The sequence below is a fragment of the Podarcis bocagei genome, assembly GCF_964188305.1.
Source record: "Podarcis bocagei genome assembly, chromosome: 9".
Taxonomy (NCBI): domain Eukaryota; kingdom Metazoa; phylum Chordata; class Lepidosauria; order Squamata; family Lacertidae; genus Podarcis; species Podarcis bocagei.
In genome coordinates this window covers 78,231,869-78,252,342 of record NC_138134.1, presented here as the reverse complement: position 1 = coordinate 78,252,342, position 20,474 = coordinate 78,231,869, and the positions used below count along the sequence as shown (strand labels likewise).

General features: G+C 44.9%; 1 protein-coding gene across 4 annotated transcripts; it reads right to left on the bottom strand.

The window, feature by feature from the left end:
* Window positions 1-2,176: 2,176 nt before the first annotated feature.
* On the bottom strand, window positions 2,177-20,230 carry LOC308594309 (secretory phospholipase A2 receptor-like). Of its 4 annotated transcripts, none has more exons than XR_014011385.1 (10): window positions 20,035-20,229; window positions 19,141-19,219; window positions 18,975-19,038; window positions 17,850-18,005; window positions 16,816-16,906; window positions 16,493-16,594; window positions 12,807-12,893; window positions 11,527-11,678; window positions 3,267-3,370; window positions 2,177-2,537 (listed from the first exon to the last, which is right to left on the bottom strand). XR_014011385.1 is itself a non-coding variant. In XM_081207361.1 (10 exons), the coding sequence occupies exons 3-10, from the start codon at window positions 19,000-19,002 to the stop codon at window positions 2,378-2,380; spliced, it is 912 nt and encodes a 303-aa protein (XP_081063487.1). In that variant the 5' UTR covers window positions 19,003-19,038; window positions 19,141-19,219; window positions 20,035-20,230; the 3' UTR covers window positions 2,177-2,377. The 4 variants fall into 4 exon arrangements, 3 of the variants coding, with proteins under 3 accessions (XP_081063487.1, XP_081063488.1, XP_081063489.1); XM_081207361.1 differs by lacking the exon at window positions 16,816-16,906 and adding an exon at window positions 17,189-17,308 and having other exon boundaries at window positions 3,267-3,373; window positions 20,035-20,230; XM_081207362.1 differs by lacking the exon at window positions 16,816-16,906 and adding an exon at window positions 17,189-17,239 and having other exon boundaries at window positions 3,267-3,373; window positions 20,035-20,228.
* Between the last annotated feature and the right edge of the window lie 244 nt (window positions 20,231-20,474).

The window sequence follows — 20,474 nt, the reverse complement described above, 5'->3', positions numbered from 1 at the left end:
GTAAAATATTATAAAAGCAAGGAACTGCAGAAAGAATGGGGAGGGGAGCTGAAATAAAACATATATGATACATTGTTTGCTTTCCAAGTTTTTCTTTTTTAAATTTTGGTATGTTGTAAAATTAATTATATAAAGAATATATGTGTGTGTGTGTGTGTGTGTGTGTGTGTGTGTGTATTTGTTGTTTAGTCTTGTCCAACTCTTCATGACCCCATGGACCAGAGCACGCCAGGCACTCCTGTCTTCCACTGCCTACCGCAGTTTGGTCAAACTCATGCTGGTAGCTTCGAGAACACAGTCCCACCTTCTCATCCTCCGTCATCCCCTTCTCCTTGTGCCCTCCATCTTTCCAAACATCAGGGTCTTTTCCAGGGAGTCTTCTCTTCTCATGAGGTGGCCAAAGTATTGGAGCCTCAGCTTCAGGATCTGTCCTTCCAGTGAGCACTCAGGGCTGATTTCCTTCAGAATGGAGAGGTTTGATCTTCTTGCAGTCCATGGGACTCTCAAGAGTCTCCTCCAGCACCAGAATTCATTCTTTGGTGATCAGCCTTCTTTATTGGTCCAGCTCTCACTACACACACACACACACACACACACACACACACACACACACACTTCCAGGAGATGATTTATAGCCACCAAAAATTCTGGTGCTTCTCCAGAACCTGGGAACAAGGTGTTGGGACAAAAATGCCTCAAGGATGAGATGCAAACTTTAGAGCATATCCCTGTGTTACTGTCTCCATCACCTACCTGTCTGAGCTGACATCCTTCCAACGGTGTGTGAAAGCCAACAGCCTCACCCCCACAGGACGTGAAAGCAGACTTGATTCTGAGTCAGGAGGAGGAAGCCTCCTACCTACCTTCTGAAACTTTTTTGTATAGAAAACAAAGTGTCCCTGCTCTGTGTGAGAGAAGTGGGAAGTCCCTGGCCTGATCACACTTAAGTGAGCCTCTCTGGAACTCCACAGCCCTGCTGGGCTCACACTAATACCCCCATACTCCCTCCTCATTCATATTCAAGATGATAGGGAGGAATACACATGAGGATTTTTTTTTACATTTTTTAAAGCACAAAATGGTGGAAACCACAGAAGGGAAGAGGAGAAGACACAGGAGATGGACCAAAACAACTCTTAAGGACAGGAGAACACTATGGGACTAATCCAGACATTCAAAGAAGTTAAGCAAAGAAGGTGTAATTGGAAAAAGGAGTGAAATTGCTTGTTTGGATCTCAATATCTTGTTTAGAGATTGGATGCCAGGTGCACAGGGTTGCCTAGCAACAGTACAACACTGAAAGTCAGGCTTGCTGACTTATCCAACCTCACTTTTTCTCAGGAATGTGCATATGAGCAGAAACTGGTATAGAAGTCAAGTCTGCATTGCATTCTGTAATCTGGGGGCAACAAGGCGAGAGTCTGTGAGCAACTGTGTTTGGTGGGTTTTACACAGCGTAGTGTGAGCTAGCTTGGTAAAGAGCTGGTGGATCTCTCTGTATATTTGTTTCTTTACTTCTAAGACCAGAAGAACTGTATTACAGTAGTTAGTACATTTATCTTTGTCTTGTGAGACAATAAACACTTTATACTTAGAACTGAACTGAGTGGGACAGAGGTTTTTCTTAACCAGGAACTCTGGAAAAAGATGACTGCTGGAAAGCAGGAAAACTCTGAAGTTCAGCTGGAAGACTGCTGGAGCTGTGGATTCACTGTTGACCCCACTGGTCGAAGTGTGGTGAATTACTAACTGATAGCGAGCCAATGCCTGGCAGGTTATAAGCCAACAGACGTCTGGAAGTCGTAATATAGAACAAGACAATGGAAACTGTCACACTCACAGGAAGACCAATTCTCTCAGAAATAAAGAGGAGAGAGACACCACTGCTCTGACTGCAGGCAGAGTTGGTCTGGGGGAAGTGGGGCGACTCCTCCCCTAGAGAGGCCACGAAGACCCTTCCTGTTGCCAATAGGGGGAGTCATCCCTAAGAAGAGTGTTATGTTCCACTCCCCCCCCCAATCTGGTAAAATGTTCCCCTCTAGGACGTATACTCAATCAATCTTCCTCCACTTGGTGCCCTCCAACGCAACCTGTTGGTTAGGGCTGATGGCACCTAGAAGGCACCGGGTTGGGGAAGGCTGTATTGGATTTATTGCAACAGAAAGTGGGCTACGACTGAGTCCTCCTTGCTTTATTTTCCAGGAGTTTCCATTATCTGAGGTTGCAAAATCAGGTCACCTGAGGATGCAGGATTGACAAAAGGCTTTTGAGTGCTGGTGTCTGAGACCTGATCTCTTCCATGCCCTTAATTCCATAATTTGGATCATTGACCATGGCTTCTATTAAAGGTGGGTCGATTCATTGCCCATGAAGAGTTTTAATTGAACCATCGTTTATCGGGCTTCTTCTTACATATGCTTCTTTTTTGATCAAGACGGGGAAAGTTCTCCCAACATCGCAGTGGTGTTGCACACTTTGCTTTTATTGCACCGACTGGTCTATAAAGGTGGTTGTCTGGCTTACCGACTGCCCAATAACTGAAAAGAAAAGGAAGCACAAATCAATGAGTCAGTGAGAAGCAAATTATTATTATTATTATTATTATTATTGTTGTTGTTGTTGTTGTTGTTGTTGTTGTTGTTGTTGTTATTATTATTATTAATTTATTTATACCCCGTACATCTGGCTTGGTGTCCCTATCCATCAACATGGGGTGTGTACTTTATATCAGCATTAAGAGATCTCCCCCTCTCAGAATCCTCAGATTCCAGATTCCTATGTGGAGTCCTAGGTGGCTGGTGCCCATAAGTAGTGGCAGAGTGGAAGGCAAGGAGACAAACCATATGTGGAAGCAACGACTGGAAGAACCACCTCCACTCCACCCAAGATTGGTTGTAGGTATAAGAAGGCTGAGGACAGACTGAGGTTGGTGAGGCACATTCGCTCTACTGGACCAGCCCCTGCCATGTGGGGCGATTTCTTGTCTCAGTGTAGAAGCCCTTCATTGTTGAGCATGAAACTACTGTCAAGCCCTGTCAAACTACGCAGCATTACCACTTCTGATGAAGCTGGACAATATAATATTGCTTCCTCCCTACAAAACCGTCTTTCTGACATGGAACATAAAATGCAATGGAAATAAAATACTCTGCTGGGTTCTAGATGCAGGCAAAGGACAGGAAGAGCTTTCAATGAAGAGCAAAAAACAAATTCTTAGCAAAGATTCTACAATACAATAAACAGAGAAACGTTGCTTCAAGACTCACTATCGTGGTGGGTAAGTGTTATCTATCCATTTCCATCCAACGAAATGACGGAGCCCAATCCAGAAGTCATGCTGTTCGTTTTTAATTGCATTTTCCAGGAACTCCTGCTAAAAGCACAATCAGAAACTCTTTCATAGGAATGAGAGGCCAGAATCCCCTCTCAGGTCACCCCCAGACTGTGGCCCCATCTGCACTGTGAAGTATCATACCACTTTAAACACTCAATGCTTCCTCCAAAGCATCCTGGGAACTGTAGGGGTTTTTTTTGGGGGGGGGCAAATATTTTTTTATTGATTTTCATTTTTTCTTTACAAATTAGTCACTAATTAAAACAAATTTAACATTTTTCCAAATCTGACTTCCCATAAGTCTTCCTAGACATGTTAATGAGTCTCCTTCATGCTGCATCATATTTCCTGATTACTTCTAGCTTTTCTTCAGACATTACAAATAACCTTACAAAATACAATATTTTTACTTTTCAAACAGCTCTCTAGCAATAAATTCCTGCACATACATTATTTAACATTTCCAGTTTTGACAAGTAAGGCTACTTATCAGATTGTCAATCCCTACTAAATCATTAATTAATGTTAATTAAAATAAAACTTTCTCTCCTTCCATATGCATATATAGTAACATAGCAATCCAGTCCAATAATTAGTCTTCTTGCTGCTCAGCTCCTCTGTCCCACATCACATGTAGTCTGAAGTCTTTTTCTTGGGAGGAGCTTATCAGAGCTTGCAGGGCAGCAGCTGAAGAAGGAGCAAAAGAGTTTTCTTGTGTGTGTGTTTCTTTGTGGCTGATTAGCTGCTCTCCCTGTGCAAAAGTCAGAGGGGGCAGGGTTTCTGTTGAGGCAGGTGATTAGCTGTGGGAGGAGCTTATCAGAGCTCTTAGATTTAGGGGAGCTAGTCTCAAACGTTTGTTGGGGGAGACCTAGGTTTTTTTTTTGGGGGGGTTATTTGTCCTGTCTTCACGCTTTTTAAGATGGAGGACCACTGTAGACACCCCCAACGACACGTTTTCAAGATGGAGGGTGAGGGAACAGCTGCAGTCGCCTGCGGTTCCTGCGCAATGTTTGCCATCTTGCCAAAGGTTGCAGGCAGCTTTACCTGCAGCAATTGTATGTTGATTGCCCTCTTTGAAGACAAAGTCCAGCAACTGGAGGAACGTGTAGCTACGCTCCAAAGAATTAGAGAGCTGGAGCTCTTCTTGGAAGCAACAGAGAACACCGTCTCCACCAAGGAGGAGACAGGGGACACCCCTGAGAAGGAGGCTAGTTCACCAACACAGGTGCCAGATATATGGAGAAACGTGACTCAAAGAAGTAGGAGGTCCAGGGTTCGCTCTGATTGTTTAGAAATACACAATCGCTTTGAAGTCCTCTCCCCTAGCATGGAAGACGAAGAACAGACTCCATTTGAGGATCTCACCCTCATTACAGTCGATCAGGTATATGAAGACGAGCAGCAAAGTCAGTCCTCAGGGAATGTGTAGGCGACCTTGGAATGGACAGCTCACGGAAGAACCCCGACCAAACCTTAGAGGAGGCGTGCAGTGGTGATAGGGGATTCCCTACTGAGGGGAACAGAAGCAGTGATCTGTGGGCCTGACAAGATGTCTCGGGAGGTGTGCTGTCTCCCCGGGGCTAAGATCCAAGATGTAACTGAACGACTGCAAGGAATCATAAAACCCACTGACAAATACCCCTTCCTCTTGGTTCATGTGGGAACCAATGACACTGCAAGCAATAGCCTCCAGAAGATCAAAAGAGACTACGAGGCTCTGGGCAAGAAATTGAAGCAATTAAATGCACAAATTGTCATCTCATCTGTCCTCCCAGTTGAACGACGTGGCCCAGGGAGAGAGGGGAAAATAGGGGAAGTGAACAGCTGGCTTCGCAAATGGTGTAAACAGGAACGGTTTGGATTCTTAGATCACGGACTGCAGTTTCTTGAAGATGGACTTCTGGCAAGTGATGGGCTGCACCTCACAACAGTTGGGAGGAATGCTTTTGCAAAAAATCTCAGAAACCTCACCAGGAGGGCTTTAAACTGACTAATGTGGGGGAGGGAGACAGTGCTCCTGAAGGTAGGAGTCTATCAATTGATGAAGATGATCATCCAAATGTCATAGACCAAATGGAGCAAACAGCACACAGACCTAGTGGTGGGAGGAAAAAATCCTTAAATAAGAGACACGGGGGAATGATTAATGGACTTCAATGTCTGTACACTAATGCACAAAGCATGGGAAATAAACAAGATGAGCTTGAGCTCTTAGTACAGCAAACTAAATATGACATAATAGGCATCACTGAAACCTGGTGGGATAAGTCCCACGATTGGAATGTAATAATGGAGGGATACAATCTATTTCAGAGAAACAGACCAGACAAGAAAGGAGGAGGAGTGGCGTTATATGTCAGGGATGTGTATACCTGTGAAGAGATCCAAGATTTAGAACCTCAAGGCCAAAGTGAGAGCATTTGGGTCAAAATTAAGGGAGAGAAGAATAACAGAGACCTCATTGTGGGAGTTTACTATAGATCCCCAAGCCAAACGGTGATGATAGATGATGCCTTCCTGGAACAGATGGCCAAGCATGCAAAAGGAAGGGAGATAGTTGTAATGGGGGACTTCAATTACCCGGATATTTGTTGGATGTCAAACTCAGCCAAGAGCATAAGGTCAAACAGATTCCTCACTGGCCTTGCAGACAACTTCATTGTCCAGAAAGTGGGAGAAGCAACAAGAGGAACAGCCATTTTAGATCTGGTCCTAACCAATGTTGATGACCTGGTTAGTGGGGTAGAAGTGGAAGGATCATTAGGCGCGAGTGATCATGCTCTTCTGAAGTTTACTATACAGCGGAAAGGAGCAGCCAAGCATACTAGGACTCAATTTCTTGACTTTAAGAAAGCCGACTTCATAAAACCTAGGGAAGTGCTGGGTGAGATCCCATGGACAGTAATACTAAAAGGAAAGGGAGTTGATGATGTTATCACAAGGATGGAAGAATGAGGAAGTCCCGACGAAAAAACAATGGCAAGAAAAACTGATGAGCTATGCAAAGTTGGCAAAGTTGACATATAAACTGTGTGAGAAGGACAATCGTGATTTCAAGGAAGAATTGGAACTATTTACAAACTATTTTAAAAGACCACAAAAGGATTTGTGGTCTTGGCAGGTTTTGAATAAACATCCACAAATTCATTAGTAGAAAGACTCTCCTCCCTGGAAGAGAGGGGAGTGGTTGTGGACGGGAGCCCGAGCACCGCCCCTACCAGGGGGCGTAGCCCCCTGCCTCCACCTCACCTGGCTGGCACCCACGCCCCTCGGGAGGCAGCCAACCAGGTGCCTCGGAGGGGGCGTGTTCAGCAGCCTTTTGCTGCGGTGCCAGCCTCTCCCCGGCCTCATTCTTCGCCATCATCTCATTGCGAGTCACCCACCCTCCACTCCTTTAGAGTTAGGGCTTAGGTCATTGGCCTTGCTATGGTTGTCTAGGGGGCCTGGTAGGAGTTTTTCCATTTGGCATTAGGCTTTTTGGTTTTTTCGCCTACCTCGTAGCAATCGTCACAACTTTTGTGGTATTGGTGGGTAGGTTAGGCATTGGAATAATGTGTTGTGGTGTGTCGAAGGGCTAGGTGTGGCCATCGCCTATGCCTTCAATTTTTGGGTATTCCGTTAAAGGAATCTGGCGGTCGTGTGTTCTGTCCGATGCCTGCTTGGCGGGAGGCCATAGCACGACCCTCGGTGACATCAGGGGGGAGTCTATAGTTGGATTAGCATCAACAGGCTCCACCTACTGGTGAATAAACCCACTTGCTTTAGAGATCCAATGCCTAAGCCAATACCTTTTCCACTGCTGTAATCAATAAAGTTGTGGCCTTTCCATGCCCATTAACCTTATATCATGTGTCCTTGTGTATTCATTCCGCATCGCGGGGGTCGGGTCCTCGAACCACAACATATGACAGATAAGGCTGGGAGTTTGTTAAGAGGGAAATAGTAAAAGCACAACTTCAGGCAATACCAATGAGACGGAAACATGGAAGGTGCCTAAAGAAGCCAGGGTGGCTATCTAAAGAACTTTTAACTGAGTTAAGATTAAAAAAAGATGTGTACAAAAAATGGAAAAGGGGGGAAACCACCAAAGAGGAATTCAAACAAACAGCCAGCACATGTAGACACAAAGTCAGAAAAGCTAAAGCACAGAATGAACTCAGGCTTGCTAGAGAGGTTAAAAGCAACAAAAAAGAAGAACAAAGAAACAGTGGGGTCACTCAGAGGAGAAGATGGTGAAATGCAAACAGGGGACACAGAAAGGGCTGAACTCCTCAATGCCTTCTTTACCTCAGTCTTCTCCAATAAAGAAAACAATGCCTGACCTGAAGAATTTAGAGCAAATGATTCAGTAGAGGAAACACAGCCCAGAATAACTAAGGAGATAGTACAAGAATACTTGGCTAGTTTAGATGTATTCAAGTCTCCGGGGCCAGATGAACTGCATCCAAGAGTATTAAAAGGACTGGCAGATGGATTTCTGGGAGATGCTCTATAATGAATTGAAAAAGGTATTTAAATATACCTTCTTGAAGAAACCAGAGGCCTTTCTCCTGGGCATAGTTGGCCAATTGGTGCCAAAGAAGGACAGAACTTTTTTATGTATGCCACAACAGCAGCAAGAATACTTATTGCAAAGTACTGGAAGACACAAGAGCTACCCACTCTGGAAGAATGGCATATGAAGGTGATGGACTATATGGAACTGGCGGAAATGACTGGCAGAATCCGAGACCAGGGAGAAGAGTCGGTGGAAGAAATTTGGAAGAAATTTAAAGACTATCTACAGAAATATTGTAAAATTGATGAATGTTAGAATGATGTTGGATAGAAATTAAGTGGTTTTCAGCTGTAATATTATAAGGGAATATGAAAAATGGATTATTTAGGTAAAAACTTAATGTCATAATATTTTAAAATTAAAGACTAGGATAAAGAAAGAGGGTAGGGATTTGCTGAACCAACAAACCGAATTGGAATACAAAAAAGGGAGGCGTGAGGAGGTCCGGGAAATAAGCTAATGAAAAATAAGTAATGGAAAGATGGAGTTGATTTTAACCATTTTTTTATTTTGTATTTTTTTCTTTTTTTCTTTTTTCTTTTGTAATACTTTGAAAATCTTAATAAATATCTTATAAAAAATAAAAATAAAAGAACTGGCAGATGTGATCTCAGAACCACTGGCAGTCATCTTTGAGAATTCCTGGAGAACAGGCGAAGTCCCGGCAGACTGGAGGAGGGCAAATGTTGTCCCTATTTTCAAAAAGGGAAAATGAGAGGACCCAAATAATTATCGCCCTGTCAGTCTGACATCAATACCAGGGAAGATTCTGGAGCAGATCATTAAGCAAACAGTCTGTGAGCACCTAGAAAAGAATGCTGTGATCACCAATAGTTAGCATGGATTTCTGAAAAATAAGTCATGTCAGACTAACCTGATCTAGTTTTTTGACAGAATTACAAGCCTGGTAGATGAAGGGAACGCAGTGGATGTAGCCTACCTTGATTTCAGCAAGGCATTCGACAAGGTGCCCCATGATATTCTTGTAAAGAAGCTGGTAAAATGCGGTCTTGACTATGCTACCACTCAGTGGATTTGTAACTGGCTGACTGACCGAACCCAAAGGGTGCTCATCAATGGTTCCTCTTCATCCTGGAGAAGAGTGACTAGTGGGGTGCCACAGGGTTCTGTCTTGGGCCCGGTCTTATTCAACATCTTTATCAACGACTTGGATGATGGACTCAAGGGCATCCTGATCAAATTTGCAGATGACACCAAACTGGGAGGGGTGGCTAACACCCCAGAGGACAGGATCACACTTCAAAACGACCTTGACAGATTTGAGAACTGGGCCAAAACAAACAAGATGAACTTTAACAGGGAGAAATGTAAAGTATTGCACTTGGGCAAAAAAAATTGAGAGGCACAAATACAAGATGGGTGACACCTGGCTTGAGAGCAGTACATGTGAAAAGGATCTAGGAGTCTTGGTTGACCACAAACTTGACATGAGCCAACAGTGTGACGCAGCAGCTAAAAAAGCCAATGCAATTCTGGGCTGCATCAATAGGAGTATAGCATCTAGATCAAGGGAAGTAATAGTGCCACTGTATTCTGCTCTGGTCAGACCTCACCTGGAGTACTGTGTCTGGTTCTGGGCACCGCAGTTCAAGAAGGACACTGACAAACTGGAACGTGTTCAGAGGAGGGCAACCAAAATGGTCAAAGGTCTGGAAACGATGCCTTATGAGGAACGGCTGGGGGAGTTGGGCATGTTTAGCCTGGAGAAGAGGAGGTTAAGGGGTGATATGATAGCCATGTTCAAATATATAAAAGGATGTCACACAGAGGAGGGAGAAAGGTTGTTTTCTGCTGCTCCAGAGAAGCGGGCACGGAGCAATGGATCCAAACTACAAAAAAGAAGATTCCACCTAAACATTAGGAAGAACTTCCTGACAGTAAGAGCTGTTTGACAGTGGAATTTGCTGCCAAGGAGTGTGGTGGAGTCTCCTTCTTTGGAGGTCTTTAAGCAGAGGTTTGACAACCATATGTCAGGAGTGCTCTGATGGTGTTTCCTGCTTGGCAGGGGGTTGGACTCGATGGCCCTTGCGGTCTATTCCAACTCTATGAAGAAGAAGAAGAAGAAGAGTTTGGATTTGATATCCCGCCTTTCACTCCCCTTCAGGAGTCTCAAAGCGGCTGACATTCTCCTTTCCCTTCCTCCCCCACAACAAACACTCTGTGAGGTGAGTGGGGCTGAGAGACTTCAAAGAAGTGTGACTGGCCCAAGGTCACCCAGCAGCTGCATGTGGAGGAGCGGAGACGCGAACCCGGTTACCCAGATTACGTGACTACCGCTCTTAACCACTAGACCACACTGGCTCTCGAACCTGGAAAAAGGTGATTCTATGGTTCTATGGTTCTTATGATTCTATGGTTCTATGATTCTTTAAGATAGAAACTCCAAGGTCAACCATCTTGCTTGGTGTAATTTCGCACCAGTAAGATCATAGCAACCAGCCCATAATATTTAAATTTTTTTGGGGGGGGGGGAGGACGCCGACACTAACCACATTCTCCTAGATATTTCACAGTTCAAATCCATATTATAGCCTCTCCCCAAATCCGAGATTCTCGAACAGATGTGTCCCACCAATAGAAATCCCAGTTCTCCTTTGTGCAGACAAATCTGCTCCTTTCTAGCCCAGAATCCCAGAATTGTAGAGTTGGAAGGGACCCCAAGTGTCAAACCCCCTGAAATGCAGGAATGTCCTGTCTGAACTCACTGTTGGGGTTTGCTGTTAGCATGTGCAACAAGGCTTCCTTTATCAAGTTGGATCACTTCACTTGGGGTTCACTCAGTTCTTATTGTCTGCTCTGTGGGATGTAACCCACTGGTGCAGTCAAATGCAACATGCTTATTTCCCTCGAGTGGGCACAAGCAAGGGGACATCCAGTCAGTGTAACTTCCTGTTCCACTCGTCTGGAGCATCCTTCCCCCTGCATGTGATCTAGGAGATAGGCATAGCCCTGGCTGACTCCATAAAAGAGCCGAATCACGCAGCCATCCTCCCTCTCTTGCTGATCTCTTGCTTCCTGCTCTCCTGCAGCCATTTTGTTCTCTTGATGTAAATTTTGCTGTCAGCACATGATCTCAATCTCCATGCGAGATGAACTCACAGATTGTTATGTAACTACTAAGTAAAGCCTGCCTTTCAGGGATCAAATCATGAACTGAAATGTGAGCAAACCTCTTGTTATTTCGAAAGGAAAGACTCGTTTCTTTATTCTTTTAAGAGGGATAAAAGGGGACACCAGGAATAATCCATCTGGCAAGCCAGATTGGATTACTTAACTAAAGAGATTCAAACAAATCTGCAAACTAGCTTCCTGCTATATTGAAGGGAATCTGCTCTGCTACATCACTCACTACGCAGGATAATACCAATACAATCCAAGAGTCCTAATTTTAATCTGAGTTACATCTTCATCTTCTTTGAATCCCTTCATTTTAGGAGGGGGAAAGGCATTTCTCTCTCAGCTAAACAGTCTCTAGTTCTATGCCAGCCTTCCCTTCCTCCATTGTTCCAGCAGCATCAAATTACCCTGCGCAGCCTCTTGCTTGCAGTTTCCCAATCCCACTCTAGAAAGGATCATTCATGCCATTTCTATATATAGTGTTCAGCTAGCTTACCTCCTCTTTTTCATTTTCAATAATAACCAGTTTGGATTTTTGACTCTCACAAAAGCTGTCTGCCTGACTCCAGTCTACTAGTCCTTCATCAAATAAATAGAGAGCCTCTTTATATATCTGCCACTTTTGATGATGATCTGAAGTGAGGTCATCTTTGAATCCAGCCAGAAATTTTTTTTGGGGGGGGGGCGGAGAGAGAGAGGAAAACAAACAAACCAGTTTTAGCTGGACTGAAGGTCTTACAGATTTTTTTATTATTATTATAGTGGTACCTTGGTTTAAGAGCAGTCCGGTTTAAGAACGAATTGGTTTACGAACTCTGCAAAAATGGAAGTAGTGTCCTGGTTTGAGAACTTTAACTCGGTCAAAGAACGGAATCCAAACGGTAGAAGGGCACCGGTTGTGGGAGGCCTCATTAGGGAAAGCGTGCCTTGGTTTAAGAATGGTTTTGGTTTAAGAACGGACTTCCGGAATGGATTAAGTTTGTAAACCGAGGTACCACTGTATTTTAAATAAAGTCATTATGAATTACATACTGATATTTCATTACAATCCAGCAAAAGACATGGTAGCTAACACTGAAAGGTTTGTTCTAATAAAGGACACATTTAGCCAGGTCATTTGTACTCCATTTCCTTCCCTGTTCTACTGTTTCCATTCATCAACAGATTGGTAATGCTATGAAGATTGCGCGGCACCCCCAATCCCTGCCGAGCAGTAGCAAGATTCTGAGAGGTTCCAGTTGCTTGCCCAGGATTGTGTTTCCATTGAGAAAATCGAGGAATAGTGGAGGTGAGTGCTTAAGAAGTATGGTTTATTTGACACATATTTAGACAAGATGCTTTAGATGAGATTCTTGCATTGCAGGGGGTTGGACTAGATTACTGGACTAGATTATGCTTGGGGTTTCTTCCAACTCAACAATTCTATGATTCTGCTTGCAGATAAAGTCTTCAATGGAGGAGGTACAGAACATTATACCCTGGAGTGTCTCTCATTGCTCTTCTCATACCGAGGTGTGTTTGTGAGTGTATTTGATCCCCTGCTAAATTTGCCTGTTTGCCCTCTGACGAAGAAATGACCAGTCCATAATTTTAATGGTAGGTTTATTGTAGCTGTGAGAGACAGAATAACAACAGGAAAACCCCCAGAAACCGAGAAGATTCTAGAGGATGGTGGGACCTTTATACCTTCAACAGCTGTGCAGTTGAGGGGCTTTCAGTACATGAGTTCCCCCTATCCTCTGATTTCTCAACATCACCATTTTAAGAATAACTTACTGATTGCAGACTGGACTTCATTTGCTCTGTCAGCCCATATAAGCAATTCACCTGCTAACTTCCCAGCTTCAGCAAGTATTTCAGAATCTGAAAGGTTTGGATAATTCAGGTCAGTGAGATCTCAAACAGCTATTCAACTCTATAAAAAGGCTGTTTCCCTATAACTTGTGACTGGCCACATTCTAGCATTCAGGGTGGTCTGTAATCTGCTGAGCATTGATCTGATTAACTGTGCTCTGGAGATCTTAGAGAGGCGTTGTGATTCTATTGCTTGTGTGCTAAGAATTCACCTCTGCAACACTTCTGTTTGTTACCCAGGTGTGGGACCACCTTTTAAATAAACCACAGAACCAAGGAAATTATTTCGAGCCCAGCATCCAGATTTAGAGACTCAGTATTTTTATTTAGTTGTACCTTGGATCTCAAACGCCTTGGCTCCTGACCAAATCGGTTCCCAAACAATCAAATCAGAAGCCGCGCTTTGGTTTCCAAATGTTTTGGAAGTCGAACAGACTGCCGGAATAGATTCCAATTGACTTCCAAGGTACAATTGTATTTTATTTATCTATTGCAATAGGACAGAGCTCAACCCAAGGTGCTAGTTGAGAAGGTCTGTCCTGATGCGCTTCAGAACAAAAGCTTATATTGTAGTTCAAACACAGCAAACAAAGAGTCACCAAACATCTTCTCATATGTCAGGAAAGGTTACAAGCCATAGGATAGAAAACATGTATGGTGTCTTCCTGCTCTCTACTTCCCCCACTATCACCTTGGGGTTGACCAGAAGTGTCTAAGCCTTTTGCTCTTTTTAGGTATTGGATATCCCACTTTGCTCTGGCCACCTAGTCTATGATCAGTCTTTAATAACATTCCTCCATCTGTCTTTCAGGAAACTTCCAAGGATTTCTGCTTAACACCCTGATTCTAACTCATAGGAAAACATCCTGCCATTTCTGCTGCTTCCAGGGTCAAATAAAGAGAGACTCACAAATGCAGAACTCACAGAAATCAAGCCTCATACATTTTCAGTGGCGTAGCGTGGGGGGTGCCAGGGGTGCCAGCCGCACCGGGCGCAGGCTGTAGCTGGCAGCAGCTCTCAGCGCTCGCCGCGGTCCCCGCGTGTCAGGGCCACGGAGGGCGCGCCAGGCAGCCCCTCCTCACCGACGGGCAGCGTTCGCCTGCGGGGCTCGGCCAGCGCGCTGGGCTGGCCGCGTGGAGTCGCCGAGGAGCCGCCGCCGCCTGCCATGCCGCCCTGGCTGCTTCAACCGCGTTCGACAGCCGGCTCGAGGCTTCTTCCGGCCGGGTCTCCCGACGGGGCGCTGCGGGCGGAGGCTCCGGCACCAAGCGCCACGCCGCCCAGGCTCGGGTCGCTGTCTGGACGCGCGCAGCCCGCCAAACCCGCCATCGGCGGCGCTCTAGTGCCTGCGCGCCAAGACCGCCCACCCGCCCCGACGGGGCCCCCCCACCCGCGCCGGAGGCCTGCCGACGCACTGGCCCCAGAGCTGCCCCCTCCCCGCGCCAGAAAGAAGCCCCCTCCCCGCGCCAGAAAGAAGACGCGTCGGGACTAGCCGGGCCGGGGAGGGAGACCGAGAAGGCTGCGCCGTGACGCCCAAAGACGCGCGTCTTGTCGTATTAATGACCATGGTTAGGTGTTAGGGGGCGCAAATTACTTGCCTTGCCCCGGGTGCTGATAACCCACGCTACACCGCTGTACATTTTAAAAGGTTAAATGTAATTAATATGAAACACTATTATTAAAATAAAAAATATACACCCGGGGTCTTTAATTCTTATATAACTTAGTACTGAGGATAAAATTGCTTGCCTCTGCAATTACTTTGATGTGACATTGTTTATATATTATTTATTTTTAAAATTTCTATACCGCTTTATATTTTAAGAAAAATCTCAAAGCAGTTTACAGCATATTAAATCAATAAAACATAAATAAAAAAATCTGAAGAAAGTCAAACATAGAGTATACAGTCAAAGCAACGTAACAGAAAACTAAAATATTATCTTAAAGATTTGAGAATAAAAGATTACAAAGGAGGTGAACTACAGAATACACATTTAACATAGTAGGGCTGGTGAGTGTGGGCCCAGCCCCCTAGGCTAGGTGGAAAGGGCCTTGCAGTGATGATGATGATGATGATGATGATGATGATAATGATAATGATAATAATAATAATAATAATAATAATAATAATAATAATAATATTATATTATTTATACCCTGCCCATCTGGCTGGGTTTTCCCAGGGAGGCTTCCAATAAAACACTAAAATACAATAACCTATTAAACATTAAAAGCTTCCCTAAACAGGGCTGCCTTCAGATGTCTTCTAAAAGTTTGGTAGTTATTTTTCCCTTTGACATCTAGTGGGAGGGCGTTACACAGGGCGGGTGCCACCACTGAGAAGGCCCTCTGATGGTGGCCTTCACACTCGCAGCCGGGCCTCATGAGGAGCCTCTTCAGTGGGGCTGGTGAGTGTGGGCCTCGCCCCCTAGGCCAGGTGGAAAGGGCCTTGCAGGGAGCGGCCTTCATGCCCCACAGCCAGGCAATGTTCCTTCGGCCTCATGAGGAGCCTCTTCAGTGGGGCTGGGGAGTGTGGGCCAAGAGTGTGAGTGTGGACCTCCTTCTTTGGAGGTCTTTAAGCAGAGGATTGGCAACCATATGTCAGGAGTGCTCTGATGGTGTTTCCTGCTTGGCAGGGGGTTGGACTCGATGGCCCTTGTGGTCTCTTCCAACTCTAGGATTCTATGATTTCTATTCTATGATTCTAAGACGCCTGGGCCAGTTGGAAAGGGCCTTAGAGAGGTGTTGTGGGTCATCCAACACTGCCTCTTGCCCACTTCTTCTTGGGGTTAGTTTTCGATGGAGACATGAGCAAAGTGCTTGCACTAACACACTCGGCGATATGCTCTCTTTACTGCTCTCCTTTCTGGCTAGTTAAAGCTGGGGGCGGGGCAGTAGCATATGACTCCAGGGTGTGCACATTGTGGTCTTCTTATTGGACTAAGGGCAGTTCAGATTGGTTGTTGGGTGTCATGGCACTTGGATCATTTTGCAGGTCTTAGAATGGAGTCTTGCTGATGTTCTGGTTTGGGGCTGAACCATTGTCTTCTGGGTACAAGGACTCCAGCACAGCTGAGAATTGTCAAGTGGGCCAAAGTTCAACTTGTAAACAGTACCTAGGTGCAAGAGAACCTTGCCCTGTGGTTTTCAGTAACTGGTATTCGAAGATATACTTCCATTAAGAGTGGAAGAACCTAGTCATTGTGGCTGGTGCCAAAATGATTAACTGTGCTGTTGAGCTAGTGTGGACGGGAACATCTGGGATAGATTTTGGAGGCATAAAATTGTAATATAGCTCGTGTGAGGCTGAAGGTGCAAAAACAGTGTCTCCACACACACACATGAACACTCTAATGTGGACACAGCCTATATGTCTCTTCAGCAAACATGGGCTCCCAGTTTTGTTCCTGATGAATGCTATGAATGGGGATATGAGCTTGGGGTCCAGCATTTCCAGAAGGCAAGTGGTAAGTGAAAGGATGGAACATAATTCTTCTTCCACCTACTACTATCTTACTGTAGTCCAGCCACTTCACAGTGACTTTTCTTCCTGCTGAGTCAAGGGCAATACCCCTTGCTGGACTATGGACTATGACACCTTCCTTACCATTCCTTCCTTGGAGGGATGGTTTCTCTTTGATCATGAAGTCCCTGATCATTTTCATTGCTAAATCTATTTCAGGTGTTTTGTGATCCAGTTTATGAATATCTATGGAAGAGTTAGAAGGGAAAGAAATGGTGAGTCAGCTGATGTGACAGTACCTCCACCCCAGAATTGCTGCGGCTGATTTGGAATCAAGGCTCCCCGTGTGTTAGCAACTTTTAAAGGCTCTTCCCATCTCTAAGGAAAAGTGTTTAATGAAGCATCAGGCAGCAGAGTGGGTAACATTCCAGTAATAAAATTGCATTAAAATGAAACATGTAAATCACCCTGTGAAGGGTGGTTGATAAACTGAAGACCTCTTTTGTTTGAATTCAGCTGTTCCGACCACTCAGTGAAGCAGACCATACACTTGTTTTTCTAGGAGGAAAGTGGAACAAGGAGTTGCAAGGTAGGACAGGTGACTGCACAGGTTGCTTCATAATGTTGGCCTAAGAAGTCTGAAAGCAGTTATTGAGGGGCAGTAAACAGGCATTCATTTCAGTGGGTGAGATTTAGCCACATCCTTACCTTACGCACTGGAATCAATGTGAAGTGAAAGGGCTTAGCTGTGGTTGGATTATGGTGACACTTGAAAGTATTCTTCATACTGATGTAAAGCCAACCAGGATAATGCTAAAGGCTTACACAGCCTAGACTTACACAGACTAACAGCTCCAAATGCAGCAAAAAACAGGACCAGGCACAGCATCACTACAATAAATGTACCAATGGAAGAGACAAAGAACTCTTTTATCTCATGCAAAACAGCAGCGAGTTTTCCTTGATGGACAAAAAGAAAGAAAATCTGCTTAAGTACCATGGCTAACTTTTTTGCTTTTTCATTTCAAGTGACAGTAATGGATCCAGAGGGAGTCTAACCCCATCCAGATCCAGAGGGAGACTAACCCCATCCAGATCCAGAGGGAGACTAACCCCATCCAGATCCAGAGGGAGTCTAACCCCATCCAGAACAGGCCATATCCCACCCACCTTGTCTAGGGAACCACCCACTGACTGCACCTCAGTCTTGTCTGGATTAAACTTAAATTTAAAGGTTTGGCTCCTCACCTGGGCAAGGAGCAGTGGTAGAGAGGTAAATCCTTACCACATTGTGGATCAGCGGAGAACACAGTCTGAAGCTGGTATAGCACTAGTTTGCTTGGCTAAAGGAGCCTGTTGGCGTGACAGAGCATGGCTGGCTTTTCTCCAGGCCTGCCCACCACGACTGGCCACATATGCCTCCTGTTGCTCTCCCACTTTTCCTTTCCAGTGTGTTCCTCGTCTAGGCTATGAATCAGTTCTATGTGTGCTGCATACATACCTTTTCTGGGAGGTGGTTTTCGTCTGCGTTTTAGTATTGACCTGGATGCCACATTAGATCTGGAAGAGACATTGGATCTAGAAGCCACATTGGATCTGGAAGCCACATTGGATTTGGAAGCTGCATTGGATCTGGAAGCCACACTGGTTCTTGAAGCTGCATTGTGGTGTTGGGTCACATAGTATGTAATTTACTTGAACATCAGCGAAAACTTGCAAAAAAGCCTTTGTGTGATAGCAGCTAAATCCCAGTAGGGGAGATCCCTGAAAAACTTGTAGCTCAGGAGCAAAATCGTAGGCAATGATGATCCTGCAGGAATTCAGTTTTCAGCTCTACTCTGCTAGATAAATCTCATTTCTTTTTTTTTAATGGAGTAACAAGTTTGGTGGAACAGGGGAATGATGTGAACATAGTGTATCTTGATTTCAGTAGGGCTTTTGACAAAGTTCCCCTTGTTATTCTTGTGAGAAAACTGGTAAAGTGTGGGTTGAATGAGGTAACTGTTAGGTGGATTTGTAGCCGGTTGAGTGACTGAACCGAAATAGTGCTCACTAATGGTTCCCTGATTCAGGTAGGAAGCCGTGTTGGTCTGACACAGTCGAAATAAAAAATTAAAAAATAGTCCAGTAGCACCTTAGAGACCAACTAAGTTTGCTCTGGGTATAAGCTTTCATGTGCATGCACACTTCTTCAGATACACTGAAGCAGAAGTCACCAGACCCTTATATACAGTGGGAGGGTGGGGAGGGGTATTACTTAGAAGGGTGGTGGGAGATGGGTGATTGACTTAATGGGTATGGAAAAACTGTTGATGACTGTTAACGACTGCAATTAGTTCTACACCAAACTGGGAGGGGTAGCTAATGCCATGGGATTTACAGAAATGGGATTTACATAGGTTTTGCCGTTTCTTGAAATATTGTTGCCAAACTTGGCACAAATGTTCCCAGGGTGGGGGAGGTGCTCCTCATCACCATTTAGATACCAGGTTCCATTTTTCTGCCACTTGAGATATCATCCCCAAACTCTGCAGAAAGGAAGGCTCAAGGTCTCCCTCCCAAGATTGGGTTCAGTAACTCCGCCTTCCTGCATTGCACTGAAGAGGAAACAGTAAAAACAACTTACGTTCTGTGAATGTCAGGCCTCTCGCCATTTTAACTGCTCATTTGGACTGGCGCCTTATGTCATCCTGCGTTCAGAACCATATAAAGGAGTAGACAGTTAGCACAACTTTTATGAAAGAATTTAGTGGTCAAAAACCAAATCAGAGTAGCAGTCTACAGAAGCTCACCTCTTTTTGTTGACAGGACCTTATTCTTAGCTGCCATCTTATCTCCTCATTTTGAGTGGTGTCTCATCCTGGAGTTCTTCTAAGTGACCATTTAATGGATTAGGCTGTTAAAATGATATCTTAAAACAAACCTACTGTTTAAAGATTGGATGCGGGTGGCGCTGTGGGTTAAACCACAGAGCCTAGGGCTTGCCGATCAGAGGGTCGGCGGTTCGAATCCCCGCGATGGGATGAGCCCTGTTGTTTGGTCCCTGCTTCTGCCAACCTAGCAGTTTGAAAGTACGTCAAAGTGCAAGTAGATAAATAGGTACCGCTCTGGCGGGAAGGTAAACGGCATTTCCATGTGCTGCTCTGGTTCACCAGAAGCAGCTTAGTCATGCTGGCCACACGACCCGGAAGCTGTATGCCGGCTCCCTCGGCCAATAAAGCAAGATGAGCACTGCAACCCCAGAGTCATCCGCGACTGGACCTAATGATCAGGGGTCCCTTTACCTTTACCTTTACCTTTACTGTTTAAAGAGCAGTCATATCAAGCTCTTCATTATACAAGGAAGTAGACATGAAAAGCTCTCTGACATCCTGTCCCCACTTCATTTATAGACATGGAATCTCCTATTCCCTGAAAATACAGTGGGAGAGAAGCAGACTGCTTTTCTCCCACTGTAATAGGGCAGTTGGGGCCTTCTGAATTCTAGCTTAGTGACATACTTCATGCAAACGGATCCTGTTCAATCCACAGCATTTCCCACCAGAAGGATCTCCAGCAGGAAGCCTTAGAAAGACCTCCATTTTCCAGAGATCCTGGGCTAAAGAGCACATGGGGCAAGACAACCAATGGCCTTAGAAAAAGGCAGCTGACTAGAAACGACTTATCCCCTTTCCCCTTTTGGATACCATGGTGCCTCCCGGAGTCCTTTATCTTCTCTCTGCCTCAGCTTCTTCCTGCAGATATTCCTTCCTTCAACGGCTCCAACCACCTTCCGCTTTGATGCAGAACATTCCAGAGTTCCCATTCAGCTTCTGCTCCTCCCTGATTGGGACTGGCAGGCAGCCAATCAGCATTCCACATATAGCAGAAGTCCAGGAAAATATCTAGTTTAGTTATTGCTTACTCCACTTCCATAGTACTCTCATGCCCAAAAGTGACTTTCATGAGTTGGAATGCTGCAAAGGACAGGCATGTTCTGTCCCCTTTAACCCAGGGCTTAATGACTTCTGGAGAACTTCTTCAATTAAGTGGGTGAGCACCCCCACGCCTCAAATTGTTGTATTTTTCTTCTTCTGAGACTAAATTTGGAACATGGACTGTTATCTCACAGTTTCCCGCTTAACCC